This window comes from Channa argus, chromosome 19, assembly GCF_033026475.1.
Source record: "Channa argus isolate prfri chromosome 19, Channa argus male v1.0, whole genome shotgun sequence".
Lineage (NCBI taxonomy): Eukaryota > Metazoa > Chordata > Actinopteri > Anabantiformes > Channidae > Channa > Channa argus.
This window is the reverse complement of record NC_090215.1, coordinates 7355943-7370649: the sequence shown is the minus strand read 5'-3', so window position 1 is coordinate 7370649 and position 14707 is coordinate 7355943. Positions and strand designations below refer to the sequence as shown.

Here is a 14707-nt window from a genome sequence, read left to right as displayed (position 1 = left end):
GCCCTCATGCTCACGCTGTGGGTAAATTAAAGGCTTGTGACCTGCTGTGAAAGTAAAAGGCAGTGTGATTGGAGGAACAGGCAAGAGAGCAGCTCTCAGTCTGTTCTTACCAGTCCTGCAGAGACTGGCTTCATTATCACATCCCTGCCTTTTAACGACAAAGTGATAGGGGTCTGTTCTGTAAATGAAGCTAGTGTTAATCACACCATGTCACTGGCCTCACACTCTCTGCTATTAGTGGCAGCAGAGGTGTTTCTTAGTGAAATATAAGAAAGTGATAGATCAAAAGAGTTAGATTGGGATCTCTTTGTTCTGACAGTGAACTAGTTAACCCTCTGATCTGATAAGCTACTGCTATTTTCTATTTGAGGTACAACTTCATTTTAAATGTCAATTTTCAACCTGCCTCAATTAAAACTACATAAATATAAAAATGTAAGGGCAAGAAAGTAATAAATAAAATTAAGCCAAAACAATGGTTGGTATACATTTGACTACTAGGACTGGTGCTGCTACTGCAAAAAAACCCCAATAAAAAAAAAAAAACTAGCAAATTATATCATATAGAATAACAGACAATGTACAAAAGCTCATTATGTTCACTGAAGGTTTGCTGTCAATCCAATTGAATCCAAAAATCAACAGAGCATTTCAATCAAACAAGAAACAGAGGTGCAACATAACAGAACTTTAAATAAAAGCCAATAGTTTGACTTCGCTTTTTGAGCTTTATGATTTATGTTCGAAGCCGTTCAAGCCCACTGACCTAAGGAGAGATGAGATGCAATATTAGATTACTGTTGTTCTTCCCATGCACCCGCCCACTTCTTTTGACAATCAGCTTTGGCCTCTCGGTGTCACTAGTTGCATTGATTAGAGTCACATCTGAAATCACAAAATCACATAAAAACAAAGTTAAGAAAAAATTCTGTGCTCAAAGCTGCTACTGTAAAGCCAGCTTCGCTGAATCCCAAATCCGTCCAGGGACATGATGGACGTTACAGTCACTCTTTCAAATAAAACAACTTTGTTTTCGTCAAAGAGCTGACTGTTAATATTCTGCTTCAGTCATCAAATGTTTGTGCTACTCTTTCTAATTCAGCCTTGTGTAATGTAATGTAATACCAAGAATATTTTGCTGCAATGCTCATCAGCTACAGTCAAGATACAACTTGCCTTGTAATTGTACATTATTCCTTTGTTGGAAAATGCTGTAGCTACTGTAATTGTTTTGTACCCGTTATGCATTGCAATATACAGTTAAACAAAAAAGTTACTGTAGAATTTTAATGTAGAATTGACAGAATTTTTTTTTCCCCACTAACTTTGTTCACCTGGCTTCTGAGACACTGTTCTCACTGTTGGCAGACACGTTTCTGTTCATCCCCACAAGTGCAGTTGGCGACACCTCCCTGCCAGCTCGCACTTAGTATTCCTATTCCTTTCACACATCAGGGAAAAAAAGAAAAAAGGGGGAGGGGGGGGCAGTCAGGAGCACTGAGATTACTTCTGTAAACCCTTTACACTGCAGCATCATTTGAGTAGATAACTGGTTCAAGCCAGCCTTGAGTTAGGAACACCACCCATAATCAGATCTAAAATCAGCCCACTTATCCTTTAGCCTGGGGTCCTCAGTACAGCCATTGGTTGTCAGTGTAAAGGCATGAACCATTATGGTTAAGTTTTCGCTGACCTGGACACCAGCTGTAGCATAAAGAACCTGTTCAATCATGTACCATCAAACCCCTGTTCCACAGCCAATCTAATTTTCTAAATTTGAATACCCCATCCCTCCCCCCCCCTCACTGGGGTGTCATGCAAGTGGAAATCATGCTGTGAGTTAATGTTTTGGCTGGATTAATGTTTTTTAGATTCAAATGCAAAAACTCCATCAGCATCAACCCTCAGCATGGTGAAAACACCTACAAAACCTAAATCACCTCTTCCACAAATGCAGACACACAAAGCCTGATTTACTAATATTGTTCTAATGTCTGTGCATAAAAGACTTCAAACCTATATTCTGAGCGCTGCCTTAATTAGTTGTAAGCATTATTTAAACATCTGCACATACCAGTGGGATGATGATTTTTTTTTTTTTTTGCCTTATTATTAAAAGCTTGCTTTCTAATAAAGCTGCTTAATGAGCCATTTCACACTGAGGAGCTTGTGGGTAGAGCAGATCTCAGTGTGACAGCAGAGATCTGTAAAAGCAGCAGCAAGCTCAGTTTGCACATGCTCCCCACTAAAGACAAATCTGCCGACCATGGTAGGACAAGAGCAGAATACTTTTATACATTCAGATAATAGTAAACGCTTTGAGAATACTTCTTCTTTTGTGTGCCATACTGTGAAAATTTGTGTTGGTGAAAGTATATAGGGACAGTTACGTATTTATTCATTTTACAGTACTACGGATTTTACTGATTATTAGTGTAGTCACACACACACACACACACACACACACTATTACCATGCTGTTACCTAGATATTAGCAATATATTACCTTCTTATTTCTGAAACATTACAACACTATTATCCTGCTATTAGCTGCAAAGTAAAATTTTACCATCAACACCATACAAATGCAAACAACAGTGGTTTTATGTTTTGTGGATTTCTCCCAAGAACAACATGTTGTAGGATTAATGTGTGGGTGCATTTTGTTTTTTTTTTTGAAGCCAAAAGATTAGACTGGAATGAAGCTTCTGCAGTATGTATCAAACAAGCCTGTGTCGTCAAAGATGACATTAAATTACCGAATGCAACTAGAAAAATCTTCAAAATGTATTCAATTCATTATGTTGTGTATGTATCTTCATAAAAAATATTTAACTGGATCGCTGTAATATTAGCATCGTAAAATGGTTTATTGCATGATTTCAGAGGTTCTGATCTATATAACCAGTTATGGTTTGTCAGCCGCGAGTCAAAATTCATTCAGAACAGATTGAAAATAGTCACACACACACGAAAAAAAAACACAATTCATGAACAGGTTAAGAGAGGTGCCTACTTTCTTTTGCCAGTTTTGTCTGAGCTCTCAGTTTGTCAACTTGTGGATATAGAAATCTTGCACCCAGTCACTGGAAAACTGGTGATCAGGTTCAATGTTTAAACTCTTTGTAGTGTATGCGCTCAGTCCAAATAAAAGACACTTGATAATATCTGCATATATGAGTGGAAGTTATTCATGAGGGTCAGTAGTTCTCCCCAACCACAGAGGAGAACAGGTGAGTGTAAAGCATTCAAACCTGAACTGCCAGCACAATGATCAGCTCTGTATGGGTGGCATTTGCACGTCAGGACACCTTATCCTAATTATATTTCATGACCCCAGATTTTATCTCACAAACAGAATTATTACACGCATCAAAATGCATCCTGCAGCAAAGCCATCAGCAAATTACCACATGGCTTACCAAGAAAAGACAGGACACTGACTGGGTAATCTGCAATTTTGCTTTTGTATGCGCTTTGTCCCTAGAGACTAGGGACAAGTTTTTCACTTCGTGGCAAAACAAAACAAAAACTATATGCAGTCAACCACTAGCAGGCGTGGATAAAAAAAAAAATGCAAAAATACATTTCAAGAGTAAAATATAATTTATTTCTTTACACAAACACTTTTTGTCAACCTATTTCCAGTCCAAATGTAAAAAAATAATCTTAATGCTAAACTCTAATTTAGAGTGAGCAAAGCATCATTTTTGTTTTCCAAAAAAACAACCCAAATTTTATGTAACATCAACATGCTGTTGTCCTGTGCTCTGATTGGTCTTCCTGAGCCACAGATGATCCAAATGTCCCATCTGGTAGCCTGCTCACAGTGCTGATTAGTCATGGACACAGCCCCCTGCCCACTCCCCTACTGACTCCATTGGGTGTCTGTACATGCCACCCACATACAAGCTGCACACAAGGAGCCTTTGGCCTCAGTCTTGAACAATGTGAAGCAGGAATACAGCTCAGGCTGGGCAGAAATTGCGCTCTTCTAAACTGGCTTCAAACTATGCTATGTTTTATTAGATCAGATGTTTGTCTGTTACATGTGGAATATACAGTGCCTTGCAAAATATTCATAACCCTTGAACTTTTTTACGTTTTGTCACGTTACAACCACAAATGGAAATATATTTTATTGGGATTTTATGTGATAGACCAACACAAAGTGGCACATAATTGTGAAGTGAAAGGAAAATGATAAATGGTTTTAAATTTTTTACAAATAAATAACTGAAAAGTGTGGTGCATTTGTATTCAGCCCCCTTTACTCTGATACCACTAACTAAAATCACACAACTTGCACAACTGCAAACCAAGACATGGCCGTCCACCTTAAGTGACAGGCCGGACCAGGAGAGCATTAAAATACAAAATGCTATGTGTGGCTGAAACCTAACACTGCACGTCACCCTGAAAATACAATCGTTGAAGCTTCTCAGAGTTGATGGGAAGATGGATGGAGCCAAATACAGGGCAATCTTAGAAGAAAACCTGTTAGAGTCTGCAAAAGACCTCAGACTGGGGAGGAGGTTCACCTTCCAGCAGGACAACAACCCCAAACATACAGCCAGAGCTACAAGGGAATGATTTAGAACAAAGCATATTCATGTGTTAGAATGACCCAGTCAAAGTCCAGACCTAAATCCAATTGAGAATCTGTGGTAAGACTCTGTGGTAAAACTGCTGTTCATGCTCTTCATCCCATCTGACTGAGATTGAGCTATTTTGCAAAGAAGAATGGGCAAACATTTCCCTCTCTACACATGCAGAGCTATTAAAGACATACCCCAAAAGACTTGCAGCTGTAATTACAGGGAAAGGTGGTTCTACAAAGTATTGACTCAGAGGGGCTGAATACAGATGCACAAAAATAACTTTTTAGATATTTATTTGTAAGAACTTTTTAAAGCCATTTATCATTTTCCTTTCACTTCACATTTATGTAGCACTTAAAATCCCACTTTTCTACTTTTGGAATACTTTTGCAAGGCACTTTCCATAGGCAGAAAACTCTGCTCTTATTTACTGGCCCATAGTGACAGGATGCTCAACTGTGTTAGTATCTGAGAGATCTTAACTTTAAATTTCTGACAGTACCTAATATGGACTCTTTTGGAGTTCTGGTGGACAAGTCGCAAACATAGCTGCTATTTGACCTGAACATAAACTAATTCACATCCAGTCTCAAGCATATCAGACTGTCACCTTACCTACCTCAATTCAGCTGCAGCAATTGCAGTAATTTCAAGTACTTGAGATACATAATTTACCTCATGAAACACATCATAAACTTTTTAATGTAAGGTACAAAATGGCATATGACTCTTATTGCCTGCCAATAGCTGCCCGCATTATTCCTTTGGCTTTCGTTTGATCTGATCACAATCAAAATCCAAAATGTGGGTTTGGGGTCTATCATTATTTTTTACTATGCAAGATTGTGTAAGCTCTGTGTATTTACTTTGAGCTGAGTGTCAAACAGAGAAACGGTTTCAAGTCAAAGTAATTCTGTCAGGCTTTCTGGTGATAGTCACTGCAGAGAAAGTATTTACATCACTGTGACAGAGAAGTAAATGTACAAGTCTGAATAGAAACAGGAAATTGGCTTGTCAGCATCAGTCATTTATATAGAATTACATGTTCATTCTAAGGCTGTTATGCTTTCCTGTACAGGAAAAAGGAGACAAAGCACCAAATAGCTCTACCCCCATGTAAAAATGCCATTTTGTTATGAATATTCATCTGGTTTATTAGAATAACAAATGCATTCACAGACGTGGATGATGATGCTCAAATGCCATATGTGTTCAAAGTTTGTCCTCCATGTTATTTTTTCCCTGGAGACCCAGGAGAGTTAGAAACCATGCTGTTGGCTTAGAACCAGCAAGAATTCAGTCTGAGCCAACAGAATATAGTGTAAAAATACATTATTGTATTTTCTACCATTTCTGTGCCAAAATGTTTCCCGCTTAAAGAAAATCTGCAAAATGTCCATATCAAATATAATAGTGTTAATAGTGTTAGTGTACATGTGTTGCTTTAACTGTGTCCATGATTTTGTACAAACATGGTTATTTGCATGTTAGAATGCACTAGCATCGACAAATCCACCAGTATCATAACTAAATGTGACTGCACCCTCTATGAGCTGGACTGATTCAAGACTTTTATCTAGAATCTGATATCAATCTCCAGGGAACATACTGGAACTGAATGTTTGCACAGTAGCCAGAGTGGGAGAACTGACAGAGAGGAATCGGGGGGAGACTAAAAGAGAGAGAGCGACAGAGAGAAAGAATGAGCGAGATAGAAGCACAGTGAGAGAGAGCGTCCCTGGTGAGCTAACCTGCCCCTCCACGTCATCAGCAGATGGCATCAATGCCTTTACTAAGGAGGAAGAGAGACAGAGGAGAGGAAGACAAGGTTGGAGAAGGAGTGGTAGTTGCTGCTGGAAGCCAGTCTGGGTTCTGGAAGAATCAGGTTGATGATCTCCGGAATTTAATACTAAAAATGGTTGAGAAGCTCATCAGTCCACTGACGGAAGGACATCAATGTTGAAATGGAACACAGTTTGCCAGATTTTTGTGGAAGATGACAGATTTAATTGATGAATAAGAATCCGCTGCTAATTAAAAGGTGGGCACGTTAAGTCCAGTAACACTATATGTAATTCTCATCTGATTGTTGACTGAACTGTTGTTATGAGCCCTAGATATGTAAAGATGATAAGTTGATTTTCTCCAAACTTGTTGCAGGATGACCTCCAACCAGACTAACAATCCATTCAGGACCAACTGGGCCACCAACCAGTTAGTTAAGTCGGTCAAACCTGAGCACAGCAGAGCCCTGGAGGACACGCCTGAGTATGGGAGAAGGAATGACGAGATGGGTGGTGCAGAGGAGGATGAGGAAGAGGGAGAAGCAAGCGTCCTAAGAAGAAGGGGTTCTCATAGAAAGCATGTCAGTCAGGCCCGGCTGGAACGGGTTCGACTCAGACGAATCGAGGCGAATGCACGGGAAAGAAACAGGATGCACAGTTTGAACAACGCCTTAGACAGCTTGAGGAAAGTAGTTCCCTGCTATTCCAAAACGCAGAAGCTGTCCAAAATAGAGACACTCCGCCTGGCCAAGAATTACATCTGTGTCCTCGGTGAGATTCTCAGATCGGGAAAAAGGCCAGACCTGCTCACCTTTGTGCAGACACTGTGCAAGGGTCTCTCTCAGCCAACCACTAACCTGGTGGCTGGCTGTCTGCAACTTAACACCCGCAGCTTCATCTCAGAGTCAGGTGGAGAGTCGTTCTCCCTCTATCCAGCCTATAACCACCAACACCACGGACCCACGAGTGAGTCCAGCTCAGTGGACAGTGTCAGGCCACTGCGAGCTTTCGGCTCTCTCTGTGGCCCCTATGGGCCCCTGTACAACAGTCCCTCTCCAGACTGCCCAAGCCCTTTGGACGCAGGGACCCTCAGTCCACCCATCTCCTTCAATGGGATTTTTTCCCTGAAAAACGAAGAACCAGTGGATTACCGCAGCTGTCACTACGGCCTCCGCTACTGCTCCATCAGTCAGGACCACTCCGCAGACCTCGACCCCTATGACATTCACCTTCGAGGTCAGTTTTACCAGGTGCAGGAGGAGCTGAACAAGCCATTCCATAATCAATGAACCACATACAGTATGAGAGAAAAGAATCCCAATCCCCCCTCTGATAACAGCAACAACAAAAAACAAACTGATCAGCACATCAGCCGTTTGTTAATCCATTTTAGGTGAGTGTTAATTGTCCAGGGACCAGGCGCGTTTTGTCATTGCTGCCAGCCTCAGGACACCATACATGATAACACACAGAGACAAACACATGGGCACGTATCAGCAATACTCAGCATTTTTAGTTTTGACTTGGTTGGTTTAGTTAAAGCTGTCTTTTTTTTGCTGCAACTGATTATACTACAATCAAACAAAACAAAGACAAGGGGAACTATGCAATACAAATCAGACTTAAAGTGAATGAAAAGAACCTTAAAACACACAGTGCATTTATACCTGCATCTCTCAATATTATCATCATTGTTATTATTAGTCCTTTGCTTTCCCTTTAGTTAGTTTAGTTGTGTAACAAATAACCTGTTTCTTTTGACTTTTGTATCAAACTGCGTGTTAAAAATTGAGTGAAACTAAAAGTGCTGTAATGTGTATCTTTGGTACAGTAATATGTTTGTCTATAAGGGTAAAGTGGAATTATTCCCGCCTGTATGTAAGCCTTTTATGGAATTGTACAGCCATTAGATCCACGTTGACTTTGATAATGTCTGTTACTCTCAGACCTGGAAATGCTCGAGACACTTAAGAAAATGAAATTCCCAGTGCAGCTAAAACCAAATGAATGGGAATTTGTTCAGACTCTCTCCCTCTGAATCTAAGGTCTGACTTAATGAACAAACATTTTTGTTGTTTTTGTTGAAGATGATATGTTTGGCTGATTGACCGAAGCCTTTGCTGTTGACATGTGATGTGATAACACATTTATTTGTTCTGCCTTCAGTGAGTGTGAGGTGCTGCTGTTTTTTCTCTCTCTCGTTACTCAAGTGTCCTGCCTTGATTTGATAATGTATCACATGTTTGTTACCGTGACACTTCCAATATAGTCACAATATGATATCACTAACAAGATGGATTGTTGGAAATGGTTTGTTTTGGTGAACTGCACTTTGGCATCATTCATTTTTGTTAATGCTTTATTTTATACAAGAAATAAAAACAAGTTCAACAAATGATGACAGTATTGTGCATCTTCCTAACCTGCATTTCCTGCAGGACACCTTTTACTAGAGCTTATTTGGAAATATCAGTCTTCACACCTTTACAATCACCTTTAAAATATGCCAACATTGCCTGAAAAGTGTCTGAATAGTCAAATGGAATTAGCACTTTCTGTGAAATAAAACCTGGACCAGATCATCTGTGCTTGATCTTTTTTGTGTTTTTACATTAAATTAATGTAGGTTTTTTTGTGTGTATTGATGTTATAGAGATGATTCCAGTTTATTCTAATTTAGGTTTAGCGTTCATAGCTTTGTCCTCTCATATCCATTTTACTGAAACTGCCATATTGCGCTCACCAAAGTAAATGTTAGATGTAGGAAATTTAAAAAATAAAAAGTTGGTTTAAATCATTTGAAGAAATTCTTACTATTATAACTGTTATACTGATCACCATTCTGGACTGATTCCATTATGACATTATGGTTGCCACATGGAGTATTTTCACATCAAATAAGACCCAAGACAAAAAAAAGTGTCCTTAAAGGGACACTTCAGTATTACACTTTGACTACACTTAACACAACAAAGTCTGAGGGGGCCTTGGATCAATATTTGTTTCTGCTTTAAATCTGTAGCATCTACTTCAACTCTAAAGCCATCACTTTGACATCATCAAGTGCCAGTCAACTCAAAATGAATGCTTTACTTTTCTTTAATATACTTGGTATAATGGCCTGTGTGCTAAATGACTAAATAAAGTATTATCTATTAATTAGATTAGATTAATTAGAATAGAGATTGACAAATGATATTTCAGAAACTGTTGCAGGTAGAACTGAAATAAAATTTGAATTTTGAGTTTGGGAAATGTTAGCCTTACAATAACTTTTTCAGTAACTTTGCGGGGTGTCACCAGCCGGTGGATAACAATCTCAATATAATAAGCAATAAAAAAATATTCTGTTCTCTTTTTTCCTACTGTTTGGAAGATAAAGTACATAACAGACCTTTGAAAGGGAGATTGTTCATGAACAGTAAGTAGAAAACCATGTGTAGTCACATCCTATGTTTGTGCCAGGAGACAAATCATTGATTCATTGAAGAAAAAATTGAAAAATAACCAAAATTCCAAGTTCCAACCCCTTTAAGTCTTCATCAAGCTACCTGACAAAAGTAATCACACCCTGCTGGTGTCATACTCATGTGATGAAACAAAAAATAAAGATGACTATAGTGAATTACCAAAATTGTTATAAATAGGAAAAATTATGATGACATAAAAATAAAAATAAAAAATATGTGAAGACTACATGTACAGCATGACACCAAAAAGAGGCATATGCAATGGTTTCTTTTCATAGATGTTCACATAGTTCATACTCAGAATAAAAACCATGAGAAATCCTGTAAATAATTAGTTAAGTTCTAATATTTTAGTGTTAATGCTAAACAAACAGACACAGCAGAAGACTAGCAGGATTATCTTTAGTATTTTCATTAGTATGTTTCATCACAGCGCCTTGTACATAAATACGAGGTATTTTTCCTGTGTATTTAGTTATTGATCTCTTGCCAGCAGGTACTGTAAGTGTCATTCTCAATAGTGAGCATTTTCCTGCTGATGAGATGAAATGCTCTGAAAGCACCACATCTCTCAAACTCTCGCTGCTCTCTCACAATTGAGCCTCTCACTCGCTGACGTCTTTTTTCAGTCTGGCTCTTGGTACTCGGCCATCCACCACCCTTTGACTTCACTATCTCTACAGGCTGATGGTGCCTCATTCCAGATTGTTTCGATCTGGATCTTCGTCCGCCAGGAATCTCAGCCTTTTCTTCACTTTTCTGTTCCCCCTTCTGTTCAAACAGTCAATTTTCTTTCTCTCTCTCTCTCTGTATGCGTGTGTGTATGTGTGTGTAATTCATTGGTAATTTTGGGAAAGTTTCTCTTACAGGTGGGAGCAAAACTGGATGTTTATTCTAAGTTAAAATGAGGTCAGGTAAAATACAAGACTAACAACCACAACAACAACAAAAATTCAAAGTAATCTATTTTGTAGTGGGGTTATTAGTTATTGACCAAATTATCCTTTAATTGAACACTGACATAAAATATGACACTTTTAGTGGGATGGAGGTGACAGTAAAAAATCTATTTTTACTGTTGTAACATTAATAATGCACCTTTAACTACCTTTAATCTATACAATAGGTTTGATTGCAGATTAGAAAAATGAGTCCTTAATCATACTAAATCAAATACAATACAGCGAGTTGTTTTGTCTACTGTGCTGGGACAGTAGACAAAACAGAGACTTTCAGATGTATTATTTTGAGCCTTCAGGCAGTACAGTAACTTGGGGTGGTTGGTAGTATACAAAACACATGACCTTCACAGAGGAGTCCAGTTAAAGACAACTTTTATTATTGTTGCTGCAACAATTACATGAAATCAGTACTTACTTAACGTCATGTCACATGATGTGGTTTTACGGAAGTCATTTTTAACCCAGGTTGGGTTTTTTTACTAAGCCTAACATCTTCATTTAGTGTCTAATCATAACCCAACCAACCCAACCCAGAGGGCTTGTGGATTTGCTGGTCATATAACAATAAAGATGTTCTATATTCTGTACATGTTGCCAGCGGTTTGGTATTCTAGGTGGGAAATGTGTCTGGCTCCCTATGCAAAGAAGACTGTAATTGTCTATAACATTCCAAAGTCATAATTTGGAATAGAAAAAGTAGTGCAGAGGAATACAACCTATCCCAAACTAAAAAAAAAGGAAATATTATAATGCATCGTTTTGACTTAGTAGTACAACCCACCTTTAAAGAATTCTACCTGGAGATGTATAAGAAGACCGATTTGTAACGCTGATATATTCTCACAAAGACCCCTTTCTGTGCAGTGCATTGATAGGCACATGCATGTATATCAAAACTATCTCTGTGTTTTCTCCTTCTGTCACCAATTTCAAAATCCTGTCACAAGTCCCAGGTCACAGATGGTGTGGGACAGAGAATTTCCTCCATTAAATTTCTAATAATCTTTTGGGTGAGAGTGGTGCTTGTGGAGGGATTCTTGTTTTAATTAGAGGCTTTAAGATTCTAAGCCTCGCAGAACAGTGGCCCTCATGAGAGGTGGGTGCAGGTGATACTCCTAAAACTGAAGTTGTGGTGACAGCCAACAAGTCATTTGCATTTTCCACTGGAGTCACTTTGGCTGTCATCCTGCTGTCCCCTTTCCCCTAAAGAACTCCCCATTTTCTGTGTTTGGCACAGTCTCATTCTTTGTTTTGGCTGGGTGATGGCTGTCCTGTAAATGTTGGCAAACAAACACTAGCTAATGATTAGGGTGTAGGTACAGTATAATTTTGCTTTGTGTTTAGAAAAAAAAAACAATAGAAACAGACAAGGAAAATACAATAATTTAAATATCCTGTGGATTCATATTAGATCCATGCAAATCTCATATCCATACACTTGGCATTAAGGCAAGCTAGATGCAGTGTAGTGCTAGGATGCTAGGATTTTCTTTCACATTACATGGGGGATGGTCAGAGCCTTAATCATTTATGAGTCATTTTCAGTGATGAAGTACTCAAAAACGGTACTTAAGTAAACATACAAATGAAAAAAACAATAATGTACTCTAGGTAAAGTATAAGTACCTGCTGAAATTTCTGTGGACCAGTGCTGTTTAGGGGGACATTAATTAATATGTTACTGAAACATTACCCCATTTCCAAATGTAAATAAAAAAGAGAGTACAAGGTTAGATTGTAGATAGTACAAACACAACCGTTTTGTTTTTTTTAATTTTAGAATTACATAACCTTCAAGCTCTTTTGTTGCTCCTGTTGGTGTTGAGAAATGAATAAATACAAACCCTTGTTGAAAATCAATTTTCTCAGTTTAAGCATTTGATAAGTACAATTTCAATCAAAATTTGGTTTTCAATGTTTCCCAAATTCTCTTTTTATGGATATTTTACAGTGTTCCAACTTTTCTGGAAATGGTGTTCGTAGACCTTCTAAAAATGCTCTTATACATTTAGAAAGATCGGCGTCTTGTCGCATTTTAATACACATCCAAATCCCTGCATTCCAACAAGTGCAGTTGGGTCCTGTGGAATGAGAACAATCGAATTCATCTATCTAGAAACCTATTAGCTATGAAGAAAGAACTGGATATTAAATATGTATGAACTGATCCTATCTGGACAAATTACATGAAGTTTGTCTGTTCGTGACTCAGGCTAATCAGGGCCACATTAAGAGCTATTTGGCATGTCACACCATGAAGCCATTTATAATACAAGCCAATGCTGACATTCACTAACTGCTAATGGACCCATCAAAGTCCCTAAAAATACCATTATTTTTTTACACCCCATTTCATATAGAAAGTAGTATTTGAGTTTGAAGTCAATGAAATCTGCTTTTAGAAAATGTATTTTTAAATAGATGAATCAGGTATAGACGGCATTAGATAGGGGTTATTAGATATTAACCAAATTATCCTTTAATGTAACACTGACATAAAATATGAGAGTTTCAGTGGGAAGGAGGTGATATCTCCATGAGAATATATTTGCAGTTGTGAATATGCACACATTTGAGAAGGGAGAATGTGTGTGTGTGTGGGCTGTGAGATAGAGTGTGTGCCCATTTGGAAATGAGTGGTACCAAGAGACAAAGACCAAATGGTTTGCTGGCAGTCAACCTACATTGATGATCTGGAGCTTACTGTAAGAGAGAGAGGGCCACGTGGAAGCACGGCCTGCAAGAAACAAGCCTGTATATAAAAAAACACTACAGAATGGTAAAAAAAAAAGATAATTCCTTTTACCAGTGTATCACGCAAGAATTGAATATTTCAGCATTGTTGTGTTACACCAATTAGCCACAACATTAATAGTGGTTGTAGAGTATAATTCCATGAAGAGGGGTAATAACGGCTTCATATGAATGTCAAGGGTTTACTTTGTGTTGCAGATAAGCCTGGAGACGAATCTTCTCACAAAAGTAGAATGTATGTATAAGTTATCCTATTCAGCAGAAAGACCACAAAGGAGATATATTTCACGTTTCAGAGTTTCGAGTGGAATAAATTGAAATGGAATAAATGGGCATTAAATATGGTACAGATGTTCAAGTTCTGTAAAAGCCTGGTTTCTCAGGATAGGTCAAGGGTCGACTTAAGTCCGAAGTGACTTATACTTAGTTTTCTAAGTAAAACATATTCAAAAGTATTGGTTAGTCTCCCATAACATTTGGCACAAACATCCATGTCATACTCATGATGAACTTTTGGACTTCATATGAGAATCAGCATCAGATCACACTCTTAAGATTTTATAACAGTTAAAATGTAAGTGTCATGTCACTCGTACAGATTTTCAAAGCACCTTACAGCTGCTGTTGACCCTGACAATACCGAGGGGGAAGAATCTATATGTTGTCCTGTTTCCATTGTCCTGTGGATGCTGCTGCTGTGATGTACAGTAGTCATACACAGTACAGCATTACAGTAATAGGCTCAAACAATGTCATTTTTGTCTGATGGCTCATGATCGTAGACATTTCACATGAACACAGAAATAAATTCCTCAACTCGCGTCTCCCTTTTTTTCTTCAGAACTTTCTGTGGTAAAATGTGCCAAAAGTGAAGCAGTGTTAATACATTTTTAAGCAACTCCATTTATGCATGTGGAATTTAAAGTGGTTGAGGGCTTGACATAGTTTGACTTTTGCATGATGTGCATGCAATGACGATGACTCTTGTCTTAAAAACAGAATGACTATGGCTATAGGTTCTGTCTCTTGTATGGATGGACAAATTATGAGAAAATGAGACCTTGGACATAGACAGGGGAAGGGCCCCCTACCTAACATTTTTGTTGTTGTTTTGTGTGTTTTGGGATATTTGATGT

General features: G+C 38.3%; 1 protein-coding gene across 1 annotated transcript; it reads left to right on the top strand.

Annotated features, from left to right (window-relative positions):
* Window positions 1–6381: 6381 nt before the first annotated feature.
* Window positions 6382–9143, top strand: neurod6a (neuronal differentiation 6a). Its single transcript, XM_067487040.1, has 2 exons — window positions 6382–6642; window positions 6762–9143. The coding sequence occupies exons 1-2, from the start codon at window positions 6614–6616 to the stop codon at window positions 7672–7674; spliced, it is 942 nt and encodes a 313-aa protein (XP_067343141.1). The 5' UTR covers window positions 6382–6613; the 3' UTR covers window positions 7675–9143.
* Window positions 9144–14707: the final 5564 nt, after the last annotated feature.

What these genes read in the sequence shown, in the direction of transcription:
- neurod6a (XM_067487040.1), top strand. Translation starts at nt 6,614, where the DNA reads ATGAATAAGAATCCGCTGCTAATTAAAAG. An exon ending in AATCCGCTGCTAATTAAAAG is followed by an intron (nt 6,643 to 6,761) that starts GTGGGCACGTTA and finishes AACTTGTTGCAG; the next exon opens with GATGACCTCCAACCAGACTA.